The following is a 25,256-nucleotide window of genomic DNA, read 5'->3' as shown; positions in this document are numbered from 1 at the left end:
TCCTTTCCAGATCGATTTCAGAAGCAGAAACGGTGCCAGTCAGAAGGTCCCCAGGGTAGGGTCCCTGGGCTCCACATGTTCCAACATGTGCCAGTAGACGGAAAGAAGCCCCGTGAGCTCCTGGGCATGACAGTGGAGTGTAGGTGTGTGGCCAGCAGGTGTCTGAACCTGTAACTCTGCACATCCGGGTTTAAAAATATTGTGAAGCACGATAAATGTGTGGCCCCCGCCCCCGCCTTAGCTGAACAGTCAGTTACATTGCAGACATCTTCATGCTCTGTAGATCTGTGCCTCACTCCTGTAAGCCGAGTGTCTGGCTTTGGCCTTTTTCACAGAAAGCTCAAGGACCACAGAAGTGGGCACACAAGTTATGAACACAGGATCATAGTCACCTGACCAGTTTCTGGCATTTATTAGTGTGTTTGTGGATCACTCAGATGGTCTGTATCTCTGATACCAAAGGGCTCCTCTGGGCGCTGGAGAGTTCATCCCCATTTCTGCAGGGTACACGGTACCTCGGGGGCCAGGTGAGAGAACTGATGGGTGACTATCATCCCTCAGTGGCAATTCGACAGTCTGTAGGTTGACATCTTCAGTGATCTAGTTTTGCGTTTAAAATCTGCGTTCTAGATTGTATGGGGAATATAAATCAATGTGGTTTATCAACCCATTGGTAAGAGGGAAAACTACCAGCAGGGAGAGGCAGGCGGGTGGATGGCTTGTATCATGGGCAAGAGTTAAGGGTCTTAAACATAAGTGAATCTTATGGGAAGAAGATGGATGTGTTGGCCAAGTAATCAGGAGTTGCAGACGTTCTAGAAATGGGCGTTCAGACCTCTGGTGTGATGCTGACTTTTGCCAAAGGGAGATGCCAGCTGGGCAGAGGGGAAGCGAGGAGAGCAATAGCCCACTGAGAGAACGTCCGCTCTCCATGGGCAACAGGACCGCAAAGCTACAGACGTGAAATCGTGTCCCTTCAGGCCCACTGGTAGTTGTTCATGCAGAGATTTGGGCCAGGTCATAGCCCGAAGAAAGCCAGCTTCCTGTTGGGTTCTTGGGCCGCATCCCCTGGATCCGGCCTTTTCCTCAGTGGAAGGGAGGTTTGTACTTGAGCCAGAAGGAAAGCAGTGACTCCTACCTCCAGGCAAATAACTGCATCTCGGCAAGCTGCACTTAAGTTGTCTTCTGGGGTTTCCCGTTGGACTTTACTACCTGCCAACACAGAAAACAAGCAGGACTGCAGACCCAGCAGGTTGTTTGAGGAGCGACAGAGGCTCAGGCACACGTGTCCTTCACAGAACTTGGCGTGTTTGGAACGTCCCCGCCCCCACCCTAAGATACAAACAAGGAGAACACCTTTTTCACATTCTCAAGGAGGAGAAGCTTCTTCATGCCCAAGTTACAGAGATCGGAAGCTCTGGTGAAGTATTCCCTACAGAAATCCCACAAATCTCTTCTCCAAGGGTCGTGGGTTCAAATTCTCCTGGGCTTTGCTTTTGTTCCCCTTTCCTCCTAGTAATCTCTCCTTCATCTAGATTCCACTCAAAACCGCCTTTGCTTTTAAGTCTTGCTCCTCCAGACCTTTCCTTCTCGTGTGACCCTAACCTCTTGCGTTTGCCACTCTTCCGGGCCCATCCCGTGGACCCGTAAGCACGCGCGCACCATCCCTCCTCCCTTTGTACACCCTCCAGCACCCCTTCATTCCCAGCTTCTAGCAAATGCTGTGTGTGTCCAGGAATTGTGTGTGCGGGGGTGAGGGTGGCAGGCCAATCCAAGGGGGCAGGGGAGCTCAGGAAGGATTTCTTGGGGCAAGTCCTGTTGGTCTGGGCCTTGGATTACGAGTGAGGACTGCATTAGCGGCCACAGGTCAGCCACCCCTGTGTGACCGCTATGACATGGAGCCCGGTTTTGTGGAGAAGAGGACTCGCCTAGCAGTTCAGACGGAAGATGAGCGGCAGGGTCAGGCTGTGCTAAGTGGTGAATGCCGGAATGAGGACCTCAGGGCCTTTCCCTGGAGGCAGCGTTAGTCCCGTGTTAACAGGGGGCTTGCGTGAAACAGCAGCACTTTCTGGAGACTGGGGTTCTCGAGGATCAGTTGGAAGTACTGAAGATTGGGCGTGTAAGACCCCTGGCTGGTGGTTTGGACAGGGATTTTGCGGATGATCTTGCAGAGAAGACACTCAGCGGTCACGCTTTGCTGCCTGTGATTACAAAGCGGGGATCCGGTAGCCTGTCCTCCCAGGGCCCCAGGTAGGGGTGAGTGCTTTTCAGTTTAAGACTCCGCCCCTGGATGGGTGCCAGCCCGGAGGGGGCAGGGAGGGGGGAAATAGTAACTCACCCAAACGGCATTGTCTTAGCTCTTTTGGGCTCCGGTAACAAAACACCACAGGTGGATGGCTTATAAACAACAACCGTTGATATCAGTCCCGGAGGCCGGGAGGTCCAAGATCAAAGCGAGAGCAGTTGTGGTGTCTGGTGAGGGCCTGCTCCCTGGTTAACAGAGGACTGTCTTCTCCCTGTGTCCTCACAGGGCAAGAGGGGTGAGGGAGCTCCCCAGCATCTCTCTTATAGGGGCACTGATCCCACTCACCTCCTGTTGGCCCCACATCCTAACATCATCACATTAGGGGTGAGGATTTTACTTTTCCGAGGGCATGGATTGCATTCTCGAGAGTTCAGTTCTCGTGACCTAATCAGCTCCAAAAGGCTCCACCTCCTAAAAGCGTCACGTCAGGGGTTAGGGTTCCACTATCTGAATTTTGGAGAAACGCTTTGACGCTATATCAAGTGTGGTCTGGGCCACACTTACTTTGGTCAGGGTGACTGCACAGAGACCAACCGGCCACCGAGCGCACTCATTGCCTGTCCCCAGGTGTCTCTTCCCATCCCCGTGGGGCTGCAGAGACCAGGCAGGACCTGGTGGGCCCATCGCTCTTTGCTCCCTGCATTCCAGCTTTGTCACCTGCATCAGGTTACACTTCACTGGGAAGGACACTTGCTTTCAGCTTTGGAGTAGTGGGTGGGGGTGACCGGAAGTCCAGAGTCTTTTTCGGTCTTAGGCCTAGGCCAGGCCCCCCCGTTAGCAAGGAGCCCCGTGTTTGGAACAGTAAAACCTTTACTAGTGTCCCTTTTGACTCAGCCGGTTAAGACCCCAAGAGCAGGGGAGTGTGACGTGCCCCTCCCCCAAGACTGCCTTTGAACCCGTCTTTAGAGGTGAACAAAACCGCACTGTTTCTCCCCGTCGGCCTTGCCCAGGCCTCCCATGTTGCTGTTTTGTTCTCCTCCTTGCAACCCCAGGCCCGAGCAAATCACTAAAAAGTTAGTGCCACCGAGCCTCCCGGCCCACACTGTCCCCTCCCAGGTTGCAGTTCACAGAACGAAGTGGATGAGGCCTCATCTTCTGCAGGTTCCACTGCCTTGTGAAGCATGGATGTATGCAAATCTCTTTTAGTTCATTGAGGATTTAGTCCAGGGGCTGTGATGTGTAGATTTGTAGATATCCACCCCCGCACCCCCCCCCCATGGCACGGAGGAGGGGGGAAGATTAGGAATTTTCACCATGAACGAAAAGCAACTTACTGCGTGAAGTCTGGATCTTAACTGGGAAGAATAAAAAGAATGAAGGTGGCGTGGTTAGATTTCCATCACAGGACTTGCCCTTCTCGCTGCAAGAATGGAATCTGGTGCTGTCCTGCCTCTGTAAGCCCTCTGCACCTTGCAGCCCCAGCAGCGTGCTGTGCATATCCCAGCAGCCTCCCCTGGCAGCTTGCTGCAAACGCAGTACCTCGGGCCTCACCCTGTGCTGAATCAGAATCCACGTTTGTTTGTTTGTTTGTTTGTTTGTTTGTTTGTATTTATTTTGAGAGAGAGAAAGTGCCAGTGGGGGAGGAGCAGAGAGCGAGAATCCCAAGCAGGCTCAGCGTTGTCAGCGCAGAACCCAACATGGGGCTCGATCTCACGAACCGTGAGATCAGGGCCTGAGCCGACGTCCAGTGCTTAATGGACCGAGCCACAAAGGTGCCCCTAGAATCCACGTTTGAACAGGGTCCCCTGGTTGTTGGTAACATACATCAAGGCGAAGGCGCTTTCTGCAGCCCCGTGCTTCGCAGAGCTGAGCCTGCACACAGAGGCTGAGTTAACACAGATTCCCGGGGCCGTGCTGAGATGGAGTTTGTAGACCCGAGTCAAAGGTACAGTGTTACTGACGCTGCTGGTCAGCTGCCCCCTTGGTTGGTCTGCAGCTTTTCCCTGAATCCGAAGCTCCAGCCAAGTAGCAAAGAGCAGCCCCCAGCTGCACGCACAGGCAAAGCTTCAGGGAAGCAGCCCGATCAATGGCCCTGCTTCCAGAGTGGCCCTGAGTGCAGCTGCACCGGGCACAGGAACGACCATCTAGGCAAGGCATCTCTGGAACACGGCGCTGGGCTGGGTCTACTATCCTGGCCGCTATCCTGCAGGCTGGTGCAGGGTCCCCTCCCAGCAGACTCCGCCCAGAGCCTGGGAGCTCCAGCCAGTTCAGTCTTGAAACTCTTAGATCCCTGGACCGCTCCTCCCTTTTCCTGTCTTCTCAAAGCATCTAGCCCCTTGCCTTTGAAGGATTCCAACCAGAAAGGCCCAAAGAGAGCCTGTCCCTGGGGATTCCATCCCCTCCCTCCTGAGAATGCTAACTATAAGAACTATTTCTAATGGAGACTCACTGGTTGATGCCAGTGTGCACATACCCACCTTGTAAACAGGGCTTCTGTAAGGACCACAGTATGCCTGTCTAGATTTTCTCTAGCTCTAAGGGAAAAAAAAAAAAAAAAAAAAAAGTAACTCTCGCATCAGAGATGTCACTATTGAATTAATCTTCTTTAGATTTTTTAAAAATTCTTTCAGTTCTTATTAGGGCCTTTGCTATCCGTCAGTCCTGAAATTTTCAGCCTATAAAATCCCAGGCTCCGAGATACCATTTCTCAGTAAATACTGTTCCCAGGGTTTTAAATTTTACCACTGGTGATGGTAATCAGTAAAAGGCATATAGATAGAAAAATACTGTTTTTAGAAAACATGTATGTAATTTATATAAAAGGGAAATATATGTAGTGAAATAAACATTGCCCCTTGAGCCATGACGTCATCTTTCATTGTATCAGACCCGTGGTGCATCAGTATTTAAATATTTCATGGGGCGCCTGGGTGGCGCAGTCGGTTAAGCGTCCGACTTCAGCCAGGTCACGATCTCGCGGTCCGTGAGTTTGAGCCCCGCGTCAGGCTCTGGGCTGATGGCTCGGAGCCTGGAGCCTGTTTCCGATTCTGTGTCTCCCTCTCTCTCTGCCCCTCCCCCGTTCATGCTATGTCTCTTTCTGTCCCAAAAATAAATAAAAAAACGTTGAAAAAAAAATTTTTAAATATTTCAATAGGCATGAAGTTTAAAGGTTGAAGAAATTGGCGATCGTGGGGTTTACAAGAGTTGGTAAAGATCTGTTTTGGCAAAGCGTGTCTTTCCAACTTGATTTGAATTGGCACACTTGACGGAAAGAGCAAGACATATTCAGGATCTAGAAAATTTTCCTTGGTGAGCCGGGTTTCCTGGAGATTTCCTGGAACTACAGTCAAAGGGTTATGCATAAGAGTGTGCTTGGCCTTTGTAACCCTGCGCTCGGAAACTTAGGGAACCTTCTACATCAGGAAGGCAGACTCTGAGGAGAAAATACTAACAGCTTGAACTCCTAGTCTTCATGGTCAGCCCTGAAATATTTGTTCATTCATCTCCTTTTAGAAATTTGGGAGGGTGGTGTATCCAGATATATCAACTGTGCAAGTATTTTATATACCAAAAAAACACAGCTCGAACTAGCTTAAAAACCAAAGGATACTAATTGGCTGATGTTACTGAAAATCCAGAGGCAGAACCAAGTTCAGGCATGCTTTGACCAAGGAGTTAAAACCAGGTGAGCAGGACCTGGTTTCTTTTTCTGTTTCAAGACGGTTGCTCGAAATTCCCGAGGCTACCTGAGTCATCATCCATGAAATCAAGGCGCTCTCTTCCAGAGCTCCCAGAAAAAGTCCTGGGGTTGATGGGACCCGTTGAACTGCTTAGGTAAATTCATGACCATAAAGCAGAGACAAGTATGGGGCGCCTGGGTGGCGCAGTCGGTTAAGCGTCCGACTTCAGCCAGGTCACGATCTCGCGGTCCGTGAGTTCGAGCCCCGCGTCGGGCTCTGGGCTGATGGCTCAGAGCCTGGAGCCTGTTTCCGATTCTGTGTCTCCCTCTCTCTCTGTCCCTCCCCCGTTCATGCTCTGTCTCTCTCTGTCCCAAAAATAAATAAACGTTGAAAAAAAAAAAAAAAAAAAAAAAAAAAGCAGAGACAAGTAGTTCCAAGTGATGTGGGCCTGAACCAAGCTGGCTGCCATGGGAATAGGATGCTTTGGCTTAAACCACCAGGCACCCATAGGTCGCTGGGTGACTTAGAGGGCATTTTCACCCCCCGTGAGCAGTGGAGGGAGGCTCAACCCCAGGCAGGTGTTTTCATTGCCAGAAACTCGGTCATCACACGTAGCACTAAATCAGGGGGCTGGAAAGAATCACCTGTGTGTCCAGGAAGACGTGTTCTCATACACCAAGGCTTTTATATCCCCAGAGAAAGGAGGACCTCCCAAATCTGCCTTTGTCTGTGACCTGGGGGGGGAATGACTTAGAGGTGAGTGTGTCTGTGGGAGGAAGAGCTGGTCACCTGCTGGTCAACCAGAGAGTTTACTTAATAAAGGAGCCAACGCAAGGCATGAACCTTTTGCATGTAAATCCTGATAACAGCAACTACAGTCCAGCCCTAGGCTACAAGAGTTGAATGCGTACAGAAGATGCGTTGGACTTCCAAAACAAACACTTCACAGATTGAGTAATCACATAATTCATGCCTTGTTTTTCTGATGGTTTTTTTTTTTTTCAGAACCGAATGGAGGAAAGCAAAGCACTCTTTAGAACAATTATCACATATCCCTGGTTCCAGAACTCCTCGGTTATTCTATTCTTAAACAAGAAAGATCTTCTAGAGGAGAAAATTATGTATTCCCACCTAGTTGACTACTTCCCAGAATATGATGGTAAGTCAGTGCTCTTCAGCCAGCCCAGTAGCTGGGGATCCATCTTGCCCCCCAAGCAATGCAAGAGCTGACGCAGCAGCTTACTGTTGCTGCCTTGTGCATGTGTGATTGATGAAGTACAAATTATTGTTGGCCTTGCCCCGTAACCACCTGAAATGTTTCAATTCCCTGACAATGCTGAAAGTTATAGCCAAAGAAAGCAACTTACATGTTTTGAAATAAGTGTATCAGAAGAGGGAACAGCCCCACAGTTTTGACCAATCATGTATCAATCATTACAGTTGGCTCTTTCTTTTGGCAACAGCTGGCTCTTGCCTCTCTATGGAAAGAGAACACAGTTTTGTGACAAGAACCCATGCTCTGAAATCACTCTACCCAGGTTGGCATCCAAGTTTTGACACCTCGTATTGCTAGAACCATGATGAAGTCACTTAATTTCTCTGAACAGTAGGACCAAACTCATGCAGTCGTCTTACAGGCTCTAACAGAGATAACATATGTACGACATTTTAGCATGATACCTGACACATGGCGAGTGTTAGCAAATATTTATTTGGAGGAGGGGGGAAGGTGCTGCATGGCCTGATGCAATCCTATCATCCTTCGGGATGGCACCAGCCCCTTGAACTCTTCCTGTAGTGCTTAGAATCCATAACACCCACATCAGTACACCAATGGCTTTGCATTATTTCCTTACTTATAAGCACTCCTTATAAACAGATCTTGCCTACCAGCTAGAGTGTGAAATCGTCAGTGACTAGATAGGACACCCAGCCATTCCGAGAAATACTTGTTGACCGGTAACAAAATGCATCCACACCAAGCCACTCTGAAACAAGTCAAAGAGTCACAGCCACCGCCCGAAAGAGCTTTTATGACAGGATACACGCACATCTCCCCATACATACTGGAGTCTAGATGAAGAGTGGCAAACTGTGGCCTGCCACCTGTTTTTATAAAGAAAGTTTTATTGAAACAGCCACACCCCGTTCATTTACACACAGTTTTTATGCTTTTAACAGCAGAATTGAGTAGCTGTGACAGACTCGTCCACAAAACCTAAAATATTTACTCTCTGGCCCTCTTTTAATTGAAGTATAGTTGACACATAACGTTACATTAGTTTCAGGTGTACAACGTAGTGATTGGACAAGTCTGTATGTTGTGCTGTGCTCACAAGTGTGGCTGCCATCTGTCCCCATACAGCATTGGTGACTGTATTTCCCTACCATTGACTGTGTTCCCTTTGCTGCGCCTGTGATCCCTGGACCTCATTCCACAGCTAGAAGCCTGAATCTCCCACCCCCCTTTTGTCATTTTCCCCACCTCCCCCATCTGCCTGCTCTCTGGCAGCCATCAGTTTTTAGTATTTATGGGTCTGTTTCTCCCTTTTGTTTATTCATTTGTTTTGTTCTTTAGATTCCATACAAGTTAAATCATATCCTATTTGTCTCTCTCTGACTTACATCACTTAGCATTATACTCTCTAGGTCCGTCCATGTTGTCTCAATGGCACTGTCTCATCTTTTATTATGGCTGCATAGTATTCCTCTGAGTGTGTGTGTGTGTGTGTGTGTGTGTGTGTGTATCCCTTTGTCTTTTATTATGTCTCATCTTTTATTATGGCTGCATGGTATTCCTCTGTGTGTGTGTGTGTGTGTGTGTGTGTATGTATCCATTTGTCTTTTATTATGTCTCATCTTTTATTATGGCTGCATGGTATTCCTCTGTGTGTGTGTGTGTGTGTGTGTACACACACACACACACACACACACACACACACACACACACATCTCCCTTATCCATTTGTCTATTGATGGACACTTACATTCCTTCTGTATCTTGGCTATTGTAAACAATACTGCTATAACCATAGGTGTGCATGTGTGTCTTCACATTGTTTTCACTGTTGCCAGGATTACGGATCATATGGTAATTTTATTTTTAATTTTTTTGAGGAGTTTCTGTACTGTTTTCCACAGTGGTTACACCAGTCTGTATTCCCACCAACAGAGCACAAGGGTTCCTTTTTCTCCACATCGTCGCCAACACTTGTTCCTTGGGTTTTTATTTTACCCATTGTGACTAGTGTGAGGTGATATCTCGGTGTGGTTTTAATTTTTATGTACCTGTTGGAAAAATGTCTATTCGGGTCCTCTGTCCACTTTTAATCAGATTAACTGTGTTGTTAGTGTTGAGTTGTGTAAGTTCTTTATATATTTTGGATATTCAACCCTTATCAAACATCATTTGTTTTATGGTTTTAGGTCTCACATTTAGGTCTTCAGTCCATTTTGAGTTTATTTTTGTATGTGATGGAAGAAAGTAGTCCAGTTTCATTATTTTTCATGTAGCTGTCCAGTTTTCCCAGCACCGTTCATTAAAGAGACTGTCTTCTCCACATTGTGTATTCTTGCCCCCTCCATCATAGAATAATTGATCATATAAGCATGGGTTTATTTCTAGGCTCTCCATTCCATTGATCTATGTATATGATTTTGTGCTAGTACCATAGTGTTGTGATTACTACAGTTTTTTTTTAATTTTTTTTTTTAGTGTTTTATTTTATTTTTGAGACAGAGAGAGACAGAGCATGAGCGGGGGAGGGGCAGAGAGAGAGGGAGACACAGAATCCAAAGCAGGCTCCAGTCTCTGAGCTGTCAGCACGGAGCCTGACGCGGGGCTCGAACTCACAGATGGTGAGATCGTGACCTGAGCCAAAGTCGGAAGCTCAACCGACTGAGCCACCCAGGCACCCCGTGATTACTACAGTTTTGTAGTAGATCTTGAAATTTAGGATCGTGACACCTGCAGCTTTGTTCTTGTTCCTCATGATTGCTTTGGCTATTCAGGGTCTTTTGTGGTTCCATACAAATTTGAGGATTGGTTGTACTATTTCTGTGAAAAATGCTCTTGGTATTATGATAGGGATTTTCTGGAATCTGTCAATTGCTCTGGGTAGTATGGATGTTCTAATGATACTAATTTTTCCAATCCATAGGCATGGAAAATTTTTCATTTGTTTGTGTTATCTTCAGTTTGTTTCATCAGTTTTATAGTTTTCAGAGTACAGATCTTTCACCTTCTTGGTTCATTTTATTCCTGGGTATTTTCTTATTTGGGGCTCAACTGTCAATAGGATTGTTTTCTTCATTTCACTTTCTGCTACTACGTCATTAGTGTATAGAAACGCAACTAACTTTTGTGTATTAATTTCGTATCCTGAAACTTTACTTATGACTTCTAGTAGTTTTTTGTAAAGTCTTCGGGGTTTTCTCTGTAAAGAAATACAGTGTATAGGAGCACCTGGTTGAGCGACTGACTTTTGTTTTAGCACAAGTCACGATCCCAGGGTCGTGGGATCGAGCCCTGAGTCCTGAGAATCCGAGCTTGGGATTCTCTCTCTCCCTCTGTCCCTCTCCCATGCATATACTCTTGCTCTCTCTAAAAATGAAAACAATAAAGGTTTTATTAAAAAATGCAGTGTACACATAGTGACGGTTTAACTTCTTCCTTACCAACTTGCATGCCTGTTATTCTTTTTTCTTGTCTGATTACTGTGTCTAGTACCTGGAGTACTGTATTGAATGAAAGTAGTGAGAGTGGACATCCTGATCTTCAGGAAAATGTTTTTCCCTATTGAGTATGACGCTAGCTGTGGGTTTTTCTTATGTGGCCTTTATTATGTCGAGGTATGTTCCCTCTAAGGTAACTTTGTTGAGGATTTTCATCATGAACAGATGTTGAATTTTGTCAAATGCTTTTGATGCATCTCTTGAGATGATCATATAGTTTTTATCTTTCATTTTGTTAATGGGATGTATCACATTGATTGATTGTGAATATTGAACCACCTTTGTTTGGATCCCTGGAAGGAATCCCATGTGACCATGGTGAATGATCCTTTTAGTGTATTATTCAAAGTGGTTTGCTAATATTTTGCTGATTGTTGCATTTAAGTTCATCAGAGAGATTGGCCTGTAGGGTTTTTTGGGTTTGTTTTTTGTTTTTGTAGTGTCTGTGACTGGTTTGGGTAGGAGGGTAATGCTGACCTTGTAGAATGTATCTGGAAGCTTTCCTTCCTCTCTGATTTTTGTAATAGATGGATATAGTCAATTCAGAATAGATACTAATTCTTTTTTAAATGTTTGGTGGAATTCACCTGTGAAACCACCTGGACTTTTGTTTGTTGGGACTTATTTGATTACCAGTTCCATTCTGTTACTAGCAATTGATCTGTTCAGATTTTCTATTTCATCCTGATTCAGTTTTGGAAGATTGTATGTTTTTAAAAATTTATCTATTCTAGATTGTCCAGTTTATTGACATATAATTTTTTGTAGTAGTCTCTTACATTCCTTTGTATTTCTGTGGTTGGTTGTTACTTCTCTTTATTTCTAGATGAGTTTGACTAAAGGTTTATCAATTTTGTTTATTTTTTTAGTCTCTATTTCATTTATTTCTGATCTGATGTTTATTATGTCCTTCCTTCTAATCTCAGGCTTTTTTGTTCTTTTTCTAGTTCCTATAGGTATAATGTCAGATTGTTTGAGATTTTTGTTTCTTGAGGTATGTCTGTGTCATTACAAATTTCACTCTTAGAACTGCTGCATATCAAAGATTTTGGAACTTTGTGTTTTCATTTTCATTTGTCTCCATGTATTTTTTTAATTTGCTCTTGGATTTCTTTGTTGGCCCATGGGTTGTTTAGTACCATGTTATTTAGCCTCTGTGTTTAGGTTTTTTCCAGGTTTTTTCTTACTATTGATTTCTAGTTTCATACCATTCTGGTCAGAAAAGATGCATGATATGATTCTAATCTTCTTAAATTTATTGAGACTTGTCTCCTGAAGAATGTCCCGTGTGCATTTTGTTGGTTTTGGATAGAATTTCTATATCTGGTCTAATATGTCATTCAAAGACATGGTCTCCTTGTTGATTTTCTGCCTGAATTGTGTATTCATTGATGTACATGGGTTTCAGAGTCCCTTAGTATCATTTTATTACTGTCAGTTTCTCTCTTTATGTCATTAATATTTGCTTTCTGTATTTAGGTGCTTCATTGTTGGGTGCATAAATATTTACAATTTGTTTATCCTCTTGATGGGTTAACTAACCCCTTTATCGTTATATAATGCTCTCTTTGTCTCTTGTTACAGCCTTTGTTTTAAAATGTATTTTTTATCTGATATATGTATTGGTACTCTAGCTTTTTTTTTTTTTTTTTAACTTTCATTTGTATGGAGTATCTTTATCCAGCCGTTCACATTCAGTCTGTATGTGTCTTTAGGTCTGATGTGAGTCTCTTGTAGGCAGCATTTAGAGGGGTCATGGTTTTTTTTTCTCCACCCTATGTCTTTTGATGGAGCATTTAGACCATTTATATTTAAAATAATTGTTGATAGGTAGGTACTTATTGCCATTTTGTTAATTGTTTTGTTTGGTTGTTTTTGTAATTCTTCTCTGTTCCTTTCTTCTGCTCTTGTTCTCTTGTGATGACTCTCTGTAGTGTTATGCTTGGCTTTCTTTTTATTTTTTGTGTATCTATATTATAGGTTTTGGGCATGCAGTTACAGGATTCATATAACACCCTAAGTATATAGCAGTCTGTGTCAAGGTGACAGTCGTTGAAGTTTGAACACATTCTAAGAGAACTTTTTTACTTCCCCCTCCACATTTTATGTAAATATTCTCTCATTTTATATCTTTTTATTCATAATTTTCTTCTAATTATAGCCTTTTCCACCTAAATCTCTTTAACATTTCTTGTAAGGCCATTTGAGTAGTGATGAATTCCTTTAGCTTTTGTTTGTCTGGGAAACTCAGTATCTCTCCTTCAATTCTGCATGATAACTTCACTGGTTAGAGTATTCTTGGTTGTAGGGTTTTTTTATTCCTTTTAGCACTCTGACTATATCATGCCCCTTACTTCCAGCCTGCCATGTTTCTGCTGAAAAATCATGTGATAGAGACTTATGGGGTTTACCTTGTATGTTGCTTTTTGCTTCTCTCTTGCTGCTTTTAAAATTCTCTTTAACCATTGACATTTAATTATTGTGTTTGTGGGCCTCCTTGTATTCATCTTATTTGGGACTCTGTGCTTTCTGACCCTAAATATCTGTTTCTTTTCTCAGGTTGGGAAAGTGTTCAACTTTTACCTCTTCACATAAGCTGTCTGCCCCTTTCTCTTCTCCTTCTGGTGCCCTATAATGCAAATGTACGTTTGCTTGATGTTGTCCAAGAGATCCCTTAACCTATCCTCATTTAAAAATTTTTTTCTTTTTACTGTTCAGCATATGTGCTTGTCACCGTGTCTTCTTCAACACTAATTTGCTTTTCTGCATACACGTATTTACTATTGATTCCCTCTAGTGTATTTTTCCCTTTTTTATTATATTCTTCAATTCTAGTTGATTTTTAAAAAATATTTCCTCTTGTTAAAGCTCTCACTGAGTTCTTCCAGTCTTCCGTCCAAGGCAGTGAGCATGTTTATGATGCTTAATTTTTTTTCATTTTTTTAATATGAAATTTATTGTCAAATTAGTTTCCATACAACACCCAGTGCCCATCACCCACTTTCCCCTCCCTTCCACCCCCCCCCCATCAATCCTCAGTTTATTCTCAGTTTTTAAGAGTCTCCTATGGTTTGCCTCCCTCCCTCCCTCTCTTTTTTTTCCCCCTTCCCCTCCCAATGGTCTTCTGTTAAGTTTCTCAGGATCCACATAAGAGTGAATACGTATGGTATCTGTCTTTCTCTGTATGACTTATTTCACTTAGCATCACACTCTCCAGTCCCGTCCATGTTGCTACAAAAGGCCAGATTTCCTTCTTTCTCCTTGCCATGTAGTATTCCATTGTGTATATAAACCACAATTTCTTTATCCATTCATCAGTTGATGGACATTTACGCTCTTTCCATAATTTGGCTGTTGTTGAAAGTGCTGCTACAAACGTTGGGGTACAAGTGCCCCTATGCCTCAGCAGTCCTGTATCCCTTGGGTAAGTTTCTAGCAGTGCTACTGCTGGGTCATAGGGTAGATCTATTTTTAATTTTTTAAGGAACCTCCACACTGTTTTCCAGAATGGCTGCACCAGTTTGCATTCCCACCAACAGTGCAAGAGGGTTCCCGTTTCTGCACATCCTCTGCAGCATCTATGACACTTACTTTAGTATATGTGCTGCCAGAGCGAACACTATGACCGTTACTTTAAACTCTATCCGGCCTAGTGTTCATCTTGATTTCACTTTAGGTCTTTTTCTTAGCTTTTGTCTTGTTCTTTTGTTCGGAGCATATTCTTCTGTCTCCTCTTTGTGTTTGACTTTCTTCGTCTGTTTCCATGAAGTAGGCGGAACAGCTACAGGAGATGGCATAGTCTTGTACGTCGTCGTCCCCTGCGTAGACTGTGTGTGCCTGCTGACTTTGGAAGGAGCTCTGGCTGGCATGAGCTGGGGATTCCGGAGCACCTCATGCTGGGGTTGCCCTGGTGGTATAGCCGGCCTCTCCATACAGGCAGCACCGCAGCAGAACAGTTAATTCTGAAATGAGTGCAAGCTGGGGGATCCCGGGGCTTTCCACACAGAGGGTGCCTTGGCAGGACAGTTAAATCTGAAGGCAAGACAACTGAAGAGGAAATAGGTTCAAGCCAGGGGTCCTGGGGCTGTCGGCACAGGAGTGGTTCCAGGGCTTTCCACTCAGAGGACGCCCTGGGAGGACAGTTGAAGTTCAAGTCGGTATAAGCCAGAGTGTCCCAGGGTAGTCCACACAGAGGGCCCAATGGCCGGAGCCAAGAGAGGGTACAGGTCTCAAGGCATTCCAGGGTACTTCCCAGAGGGCTCCAGAGCGTGGTGCCCTGGCAGGGCTGCTATAGCCAAAGTGGTTGGAACCTGGAGTGTTCTGATGTGCTTTGTTCTTGTGTCCTCTTGGTGTGCTGGCTAAAACTCTAGTGAGCATTGACCAGGGATGTGCCCGTGTGCTTGGTGCTGGGGCCACCCGGGTGGGACAGTTGGGGCTGGTATGGGCTAGGGGCCCAGGCCTCCCTGAGGCAGCAGGCCAGCCATGGCAGCCACACGCTACTCCTGTCATGGTGGAGGCCACATCAACTGTGGTATTCCCCAGCCCCTGTGACCAGGAGAGAGTGCCAGCAGCACCCCCGTCTTTTGGCAGGTTCTAGGGCTGGTCCCTCTACATTCTAGTTACCCTTTTGACCCACGGCTTGTTTTCTGGGCCCATAGACAGGTCTGCCCACAGCCCCTCAGTACTATCCCCTCCCCCCTGCCATTGGTAGCGTTGTGGGGGGACATCCCCCTCATTACTGTGTCTCCATCTCTCTTGCCATTCTCTGTGCGGTCTCTCCATCTTTGGTTGTGCAGAAGCTGTTCAGTCAATCCTCAGTTCTTCAAGAAGATTTGCTCTATCAGTAGGTGTAGATAACACGTGTCCCAGAGGAGGTGAGTTTAGGGTCTTCCTATGTCACCATATTGGACCAGAACCAAACTCTGTGGTGCATTACAGAGAAAGTGTGACACACCCAGATCTACATGAATAGTAGTTAAGAGGACAGCTTTGAGTGTCACAGAGTTCCAGCCCTGCCACTTGCATTGTAGGTTTGGACATGTCTATTCAACGACTCCATTTCTTTTTGATAGTAAATAATTGAATAGAACCATATATAAGTCACTTAGCGGGATACGTGGCACAGAGAAGAACACAAACCTGCAAGAACCTCTTACAAAGATGTATCAATAGGTGGATATAACAGATGATTTTTTAAATATTTTTTTTAGTTTGTTTGGGAGGGGAGGGGCAGAAAGAGAGGGAGACAGCGGATCCGAGGTGGACTCTGCACTGCCAGCAGAGAGCCCAGTGTGGGGTTCAAACTCCTAAACCGTGCGATGATGCCCTGAGCCAAAGTCGGGCACTTAACCAACTGAGCCACCCAGGCGCCCCACCCCCCGCCATTTTTTAAATTACGTTATCGACATAGGACGTACAGTGGCTATCAGTTCGACATTGTTTCTGTACTTCTAAAAGCTCCCTCAGAAAGGTGATGTCTTCAAAACACGAAAAATTCAGTTTGGCTTTATAGCTTTCTGAGAAGATACAAGCACATCAAGGATGGAGTTGTTCTCATGTTTTCATCCCACGTGCACTTGGTACGGTGCTGGCTCGCAGAGTGGGCAAGGTTGCGTCTTTGGTGAACTGAATTTCCCTTCTCAAATGTGTGTGAGACTCTAAAGGTTGGTGCATTGAAATAGAAACTTTGGGGATGTTACCAGGTATTAGATACAGTCCTCTGTCTAGTTTGTTAGCAGTGTGTTCCTGTCCCCTATCCAAGTACTTTACTGTGCTTTATTGTGCCTTTAAAAACAAATACTTTGCTAGCCTTTCACAGTGTTTCCATTTTTACTCCTTTTCATTTGCCACTAGCTGGCACTGTTACAAATTTCATCAACCCTATCCCTCCCTCACTGTTCCTGAGGAAACTATAGAAGGAAGGAAACTTGAGCTGCCTGGGTGGCTCAGGTCACGATCTCACCATCTCACCATTCGGGAGTTTGAGCCCCGCATCAGGTTTTGTGCCTGACAGCCTGCTTCAGATTCTGTGTCTCCGTCTGTCTGTCTCTCTCAAAAATAAACATTTAAAAAAGAAGAAGAAAGGAAGGAAACTTCACACGTAGCTAACCTGGTCTCCAACAACAACAGACTAGTCTTTAACCACCAGATCTGCCTGAATCAGATGGGCACGAAGCATCTGGTTACACTTTAACACACCTTTGCCTGACGCCCCTAGAAGAGACTCTCTTAATTTTTCTCGTAATCCAATGAGAATCAGCAGGTAAGAAATGACACCCCACCCCATACGTGGCCACCTGCAAACCTGATGTGCTTGCATACAGGACGGCAGGGGATAAACACAGCACAGCCTACCCCACAGAGCAAAGCCACCAAGGCTTAACTGCTCAGCACAGCGCCCACAGCATGCCACATGTGGGTTTGATTTTTCTGCAGCACAAGACTTTTTTTTCTGCAACAGCTGTTTGGGATAATTTTTTTTTTTTCTCTTTGCCACATCATCCTCCTCTCTTTACCTATCTCCTCCATCCAGTAAATTTCCCTGGGTTCCCCCATCACTGTAAGCATTTTCCTTCCCACACGCCCGCCTTGAGAAGGTTTTAAACCGTGAACACGGTTTTTACCGTTAACCTCCCCCAACGTGCACGTAAGGCACACAGGCGACTTAGCCATGGAAAAAGAAAAGAAAAAAAAAAAAAAAGACACTTATTCACAAAGCAAACACAGCTGTCATTGCATACAAAGCCCTTGTAAGAGGAGCTACAACTGAAAAAAATTCTAGGCCTACTCTGCAGTGCTGTTTTTATAACAAACATGTTTATAGTATTATGAACTTCACACTTCCACATTTCTGCACTTCCAAGGTCTTAATCATAATGAGTGCCATTTCTGTATTTCTCTTCAGAAAGAGAAATTACCGTTTCCACATGGACGTGAATTGCAGAATTGTTCAGAGAGACTCTGGTGCTCTGTGCGTGCTAGGATGTCTGTAAGGATTTCTTTGTAGTTTGTGTTTGTTCAAATAATTTAATTTATGCTTAAAAACTTAACACACTGCAAGTGATCATCACTGAACTTGAGTCTAGTTCTGAGGGCTTAAAAAAAATAGCCCCTTTTTTCTCAAATAGGATAGATATACAAAACCAAAGGGAACTTCCTTCACAAACCAGAAAGCTGGGGTTCCTTTATATGGGAAGCTTCTCCAACCCCAACAGTGTATTAGTCTTAGTTCTAAATATTTTCTATTACTGCTGTGGAATTAATAACTTAATAGTACATTGAGAAAAACAGGACATTATAATCATAGTATTATTATGGCACTTTCATTATGATGCCAGCCTTCTTAATTGCTGACAAAAATTTCAATTCTGGTCACTGAAGTCAAAAATTCAAACATTACTTTTGTGGTCATTGTTCAAGTGGGAATAACCCATTTGTCTTCATGGCTCTTTCTCTCCTCCTTCTGGCAGGGTTAGATGTAAACTCATAGGGGTAATCCCCAATCTGCAATCAGGCCCTTTTGAAAAGTCTTCAAGTTGGCCGTCTAAAATCCACGATGCATTTTGTTGGAAGCAGTAGTCAGGCCCTCAGTATAGTTTTCCAAGATTTCTTTATCCCAACCAGTAGAGAACAAGAATCTTGACAGAAAAAATGGAGGCTGTGTGGATCTTGAGATGGTCCTGTCAGAAGGAAGTGGAGGAGAAGGCTATAGCAGGACGTCCTTCTTTCTTAGGATGGAAAAGACGGGGGAAATGTACATATATGGGCCTCAAAGACTAAGATGGACACTCGGTACTCGATAGTAACGTTAAGACACCACACCTAGTTAACAATAAATTTTAAATTAATACATTTGTCAGGATCTATTAAATAAGTTTTTAAAACCGCTTTATTGACCTATAATTCACATACCATGTAATTTACCCATTTAAAGCTACAATTCAGGGCTTTTTGAAGTCCCATTTTACCATAACTTACACATTAAAATGTGTCCTCTTAATCATCTTAAAGCCTGTAGTTGAGTGACAATTACGTTCGCAATGCTGTGCACCATCACTGTTCCCAAAACTTTTTCCTCACCCCCAACAAATTCTGTGACCCTGAAGCACTAACTCACTTCCCCCTCACCCCAGCCAACCTCTAATCTACTTTGTCTCTATAAATTTGCCTATTCTGGGTACCTCCTATAGGTGCAGTCATACAAGATGTGTTCTTTGGTCTGGCTTATTTTACTTAACATCATGTTTTGAAGGTTCATGGGTGTTGTGGCAGCCATCATAACTTGTCCATGGATGAGTAACATCCCCTTGTGTGTCTCCGACCTCTGGTTTATCCATTCCTTTCTGTCCTCTGTTGATGGACACTTGGGTCCTTTCCACCTTTTGGTTCTTATGAATACTACGACAGTGAAATTCATTGTTTAAGTAACTAATAGAATTGCCCCCCCTTTTTTTTTAAGTTTATTTAGAGAGCACAAGCAGGGGAGGGGCAGGGAAAGAGCAGCTGAGGCAGGCTCTATGCACTGTAGCACAGTGACACTAGGGGCTCGATCTCCCAAACTGTGAGATCACGACCTAAGCCAAAATCGAGAGTCGGAGGCCCAACCGACTGAGCCACCCAGGCCCCCCAGAGTCCTTGCTTTTGATTCCTTTGGATATACATACCTAGGAATACAATTGCCGGCCAGTTGGTCATCTATGTTTAGCTTTGGGAGGAGCTACCCACCTGTTTTCCACAGCAGCTACACCGTTGTACGTTCCCACCAACAATGCATAAGCATTCAGATTTTTCAACATCCTTGCCCATACTGTATCCTTTTTTTTTCTTTTTATTATAGCCATTCTGGCAGATGTGAAATAACAGCTCACAGTGGGTTTGATTTGCGTTTCCCCGATGATTAAGAATGTTGAGCCTGTCTGTGCTCATTGGCCAGCTATATATCTTTGGAGAAATGTCTATTCAGGCCCTTTTGCCCATTTTTTATTCAGATTGTCTTTGGTGCTGAGTTATAGGAGTTCTATTTTCTGTAAGTTAACCTCTTATGAGCTATGTGTTTGGCCAGTATTTTCACCCATTCTGTAGGTGGTCTCTTCTCTGTCTTGATGGTGTCCTTTGATGCCCAAAACTTTTACATTTTGATGAGGTCCAATTTTTCTTTTGTTGCCTATGATGTTGGCACCCTATCTAAGAATGCATTGCAAAATTTTACTTTTTTTTTTTTTTTTTTAAGATTTTAATGTTTGGGGCTCCTGAGTGGCTCAGTCGGTTGAGCAGACCGACTCTTGGTTTCTGCTCGGGTCATGATCTCACGGTTTCGTGGGTTCGAGCCCCACATCAGGCTCTGCACTGCCAGTGTGGAGCCTGCTTGGGATTCTCTCTCTCTCTCTCTCTCTCTCTCTCTCTCTCTCCTTCCCCCATTCTCACTGGGTCTGTCTCTCTCAAAATAAATGAACAAACTTAAAAAAATTAAAGACTTTAATGTTTATTTTTGAGAGAGAACGAGCAGGGAAGGGGCAGAGAGAGACACACACACAGAATATGAAGCGGGCTCCCGGTTCCAAGCTAACAGCACAGAGCCTGACGTGGGGCTCGAACTCACAAACCACGAGATCGGGACCTGAGCCAAAATCGAACGCTTAACCGACTAAGCCACACAGGCACCCCTCATGGCAAAATTTTAAGCTAAACTTTTACCATACCCTGGTAAATACATTGCAGTCCTGTTTTAAGGCATCTAGAAGAGTGTTCAGCCTGGAAGACACCCCAAATAAAGCTAAGGAAACATACACCAGTCTTTCTCTTATCACACATAGTGAATTGAATACTACGTAAATGTAGTTTGCCCAGAAACACCAGCAATCCAGAAGCTAGGTAGCAGAGCACAATTGAAGGTGGACCTAAGATTTTTTTTTTCAAATTTATTTTGAGAGAGCGAGCGAGCTAGTGAGCATGAACAGGGATGGGGCAGAGAGAGAATCCCAAGTAGGCCCCCCACTGTCAGCTCGGAGCTCATGACCTGAAACCAAGAGTCCGCTGCTCAACCAACTGAGCCACCCAGGTGCCCCAGGAACTATTCTGAAACAGATTTCAGTCTGGAGAATGGAAAAAGATCCACAGCAGGGGCAAGGGGCCCCTGGGAGGCAGATTGACAGGAGAGCCTAAGGCAGCTCTATCTGTATGGATGCTTACTGTGTGGCAGAAACCAATACAAGTAACTCAGTCCAGTAGTAGTAAGCTCTCCGCCCCTCCCTTCCTGAAGGGCCTACAGTAGCTCCCTGTCATGTAAGGAGTCAGAGCGAAACTTCACCTAGCATTCAAGCCACCTGCCTCTTTTCGCCTAACCACACCTTGTGCGTGGGTGGGTGGATGGACGGACAGGCAGACGGGTGGATGGTCAGATAACATGGCAAAGAGGAACAGTTGCACATACTCGAGTTGGGGAAGATGGTTATAACGGATCAAATCTGCAGTGCAAGCGTCCTCCCCGTGGCATTGTTACCGACCCAGTGAACACTTAACTGCTTATAGGCACACACAGATCCGCTGACAAATCGTCCCTTTCTTCCCTTGACCAACAGGACCCCAGAGAGATGCCCAGGCAGCTCGAGAATTCATCCTGAAGATGTTCGTGGACCTGAACCCTGACAGTGACAAAATTATCTACTCCCACTTCACATGCGCCACAGATACCGAGAACATCCGCTTTGTCTTTGCCGCCGTCAAGGACACCATCCTCCAGTTGAACCTGAAGGAGTACAATCTGGTCTAATTGTGCCTCCTCAGTACCGCCCGTCCCTTCCCCGGTGGGCTGTTGAAGCTGTACAAGAGGGACTGGATTTCTGTGGAAAACCATTTGCATAATACTAATTTATTGCCGTCCCGGACTCTGTGTGAATGTGTCCACAGGGTTTGTAGTAAATATTATGATTTTATTTAAACTATTCAGAGGAAAAACAGGATGCTGAAGTACGGTCCCAGCACATTTCCTCGCTGTCTTTTTTTTTAGGCAAAAACCTTGTGACTCAATGTATTTTCAATTCTCAGTCATGCACTCACCAAGATAAGAGTGGTTTCTTTCTCTTTTTCTTTTCTATTGAGGAAAACAAAGCTGATTGCCCTTTTCCTCACCCCCTGCCCTCATCCTGATTTTCCCTGGGTCACAACGGCCTTTATCCTAGTTCCATTCTTGGCCAGGTTTTTCTCTCCAACGACAGGACAGCGCCATTTGATTTAAGCCATCGGCATCAGCTTAAGTTAAACGGGTTGTAGTGTTGCTGAAGGATTCTAAGTATTAATACTGTGGTTTTCAATGTATTGCTCTGGATACACATATAGAGTTGTTTTTATATCAGTACATGATCTTGCCTCACTTTGGGCTAGGAGGGTGGATGCCCGGCTTACAGTGAAGGGTCGTTTCTTTTGGATTCCTACCTTCAGCCATAGCTTGGTTGCTGAGAGAAATATGCACAGACAGTAAGGCAAGAACAGAGACCACAGTTTTGTTTTTTTTTAACGCCATGTGCCATGGTCCTTCCACCCTTACTTTTTTTTTACCCTCTCTTTAAATTGCAGATGCCAAAAAAAAAAAACAACAAAAAACCATTTTCTATATATATGTATATGCCCAACAGACACTACATTACCCCAATGGCTGCTATCCAGAACCTGTTTCTTAGGTTGTTCATTTTTCCCCACCTTGGTTCAGATTTTCATCCTTTTTTTTCCCCCCTTAGTGTTTGGGCCATAATGTATTATGGGTATGTGTTGCCAAAGCTGGCTTTTTTGTCAAAGTAAAGTAGTAAAAATTTCAGAGGTAAAAGCCAGTGTCTCACAAATGGAAGAGAGTAAGAGTGTGAGGCCTAAATAATTGGCTGAGAATCCACCTGAAACACCAGTTGCCCAAGAATAGGTAACTGCCAATCTGACTGGCATGGTCCATTCTTTTCTCTGCCCTCGAGATCACATTTAGTGTGCGTTTCGTGTTGAGTGTCCAAATCAGCAATGTAAAATAGTGTCTTCTGTGATAGAACATGAAATCTGCTTCTGTCTCTTCCTTTAAAGCCGGTCTTACCCTTTGTGTTTCTTTAAGGTCAAGTAGGTCTGCCAAGGACGTAATTCAAGTATTCGGACACCTTTCATTTGCAAAATCCGATGTTACTGCTGGTTTACCCCCTTTGTGAACTTTTTAAACCGGTGACCGATTAAGTTGAATTTGAGTCAGGTCCACAAGACTTCCTTAAGAGTTAACCCCTCGGTGTTTTATAGAACATGCATTTGTGTAACTAAACCTCTTAGGAGAGATCATTGGAGTTCTCAATGTGCAATTTTTCAACAAATGCAAAAAAAAACCCAAAAAACAAAACAGCACCTGTATTGATGAGCTTCGGTCCAGCAGCTTGAGTTGACATACGATTTAAGGAAATAAAGATTATTTTAAACCTGCTGGGGAGTAAGAATTAGGCCGCGACACTGGTCTTATTTTAAGTATCATACTAGCTGGCACAAGTCCAGACTCCCCTATCCGTCAACTCTTGGGGAACAATGAAGGCAAGAGAAAATGAATGGCTCTACTGGAGGAGAACCAGGGTTACTAACCCGTAGTGGGATGTTCTCCTTCCTTTCCCGGCCACAAACACCACGAGTTACTTTTTCACTTTGCTCGGAAAGCAGCTCTAATTTAATTGAGAACCAGACTGCCTGTAGGGCTAGTGCAATTCTGAACGCTCTAGTCATTGTACGTACACCTCTTGCCATTGCCGCATCCATACGGGCTTTGTAATCGTTAATTTTTTTTTTTTGGCAGATTGAATGTGCTGTATCGATATGTATCTATGTAAGTGTATGTCTTATAGCTAATTCACATTTTGAATAATGTTATTTTATTTACTTTTTTAAGAGAGGAGAATGTAAATTGGTCAGTTTATTTCTGACTAGGGATATTTTTTTTTTTTCCATTTAGAAAAGAAAAAAAAAACCTTACTATCGTACAGAGCGGTACTAGCATCGTGCTGTATAAAATCATTTGCACATTCCTGAGTAGAGGTGTACTGATAAGACCTAAAGGTAATTTCATAGCAAAATACATAAAATCAGTCGGAGCTTTTATACAAACATGGAAACCAACTTTGTAGAACTTTTGCCATTTGACCTAGGATTGGAATATGAGCTTTTATACGATTCATATTCTTATTTGGCAAATGCACAGTTTAGTATTACCTCTCTGATGGCCTTTATTAGAAAGGCAGTTTTAGAAGCTATTGTGATCCACTAAGGAAATGTTTTAACAGCTAGAGACCACTGCTTGCCTGAAAGGGCAATCTTAAATTTGGTGCAGCAAAAAAAAAAAAAAAAAACAAACAAAACAAAACAAACAAACAAAAAAAACGAAAAAAAAAAAGAAAAAGAAAAAAAAGAAAAAAAGGAAAAAGAAAAAAAGAAAAAAGTAAAAAAGAAAAGAAAGAAGAAAAAAGTCAACAATAACATTTGAAGGCCTACAGTGTGTATAGAGAAAACCTCATCACAAGATCCTAAGTGTTACAGTTTTAGGGAATCAAGATATTCTATTTAATAGAGCTATAGTAGATGTAGTCAATTAAACATGATCTCAAAGCTCGAAGAAGTTGAGCAAACAGGGAAAGATTGTTCTATTTGTCTTTATGAAATTGGAATGGAATTGCTATGCAGAATTGAGGTTGGTGGCTTCGCTGTTTGCCGGAGGGTGCATGACAAGATCCCTTTCTCTTGAGAAAGGAAGAAATTGATCACCCTCGCTGCAGTGATGCATGGAAACCTAATTGTATCCACACTAGTCAATCGAAGCTAAAGGATTTTTTTTTTCTGTTTCTTTGGGGTTTTATTGAAGGGGCTAGGGGTGGGAAGGGATTCTTTTCAGTTTTGTATAAAAAAAAAAAAACAAAGTTTACTCATGCTTTCTATTATATTGTGATTGCAAGCGTTAGAAGCGTGTGCCACTTGTCTCCTGCCATTGATGCTCCAGGTAATGGAGGCCTGTGGCCAGTTTTTGGTGACTTGGGCATGTCTTATTCAAAAACAAAAACACAAACCACAAAAACCTTTCTTCAGCATACCAAGGCAAGCAGCCATTTCATGACTCACCACATTGCAGTGTACCAGTTTACAGATAATTTTTCCCTTTTTTTGCGTGACATGGCAGTTCCAAACCCACAGAGAATTCCTCATTTGTAAATTGGAGGTTTGTACTATGCCTTACAGAGCTTAAATCCAGAAGTTTGTGCCTCATCTCTTGAAACAAAGGGAAATAACACACCCATTCAGAAGTCAATAAATCCCCTCAAAGTTTTTGTTTTTTTAAAAAAACATTTTCATACGAAGAGCTCTGTTGAATGTCATGAATAGACTTGGGGGAAAAAAAAATCTTAGGAACCTGCATTTGTTGTTTACTAGCATATGACATCTACAAAAGGTATTCAAAGAACACCTGAAACTTGTATTTTTTTTTTTTTTTTTTTGTGGATTAACTAGCAAGCCTATTACAAAAAGGTAATTCAGCTAAAGGACAATTTACTTTTTGTACTTTAGACTATCTTGATTGTCAAGGTGTATGAACTGTAATTTTA

At 43.8% G+C, this 25,256-nt stretch overlaps 1 protein-coding gene across 7 annotated transcripts in view; it reads left to right on the top strand.

Moving 5' to 3' along the window:
- GNAQ (G protein subunit alpha q) overlaps positions 1 to 23,712 on the top strand; it is a 349,957-nt gene extending 326,245 nt beyond the window's left edge. For all 7 annotated transcript variants that reach the window (XM_042911855.1, XM_042911857.1, XM_042911853.1 and 4 more), the window contains 2 exons: positions 6,931 to 7,084; positions 21,237 to 23,712. In XM_042911855.1, coding sequence (XP_042767789.1) covers positions 6,931 to 7,084; positions 21,237 to 21,427 — 345 coding nt within the window. In that variant the 3' untranslated portion in view covers positions 21,428 to 23,712. The remainder of the gene's footprint in view (positions 1 to 6,930; positions 7,085 to 21,236) is intronic.
- Positions 23,713 to 25,256: the final 1,544 nt, after the last annotated feature.

This window comes from Panthera leo, chromosome D4 (genome assembly GCF_018350215.1).
Source record: "Panthera leo isolate Ple1 chromosome D4, P.leo_Ple1_pat1.1, whole genome shotgun sequence".
Lineage (NCBI taxonomy): Eukaryota > Metazoa > Chordata > Mammalia > Carnivora > Felidae > Panthera > Panthera leo.
The sequence above is the reverse complement of the archived record's forward strand: the minus strand, read 5'-3'. Positions and strand labels throughout refer to the sequence as shown.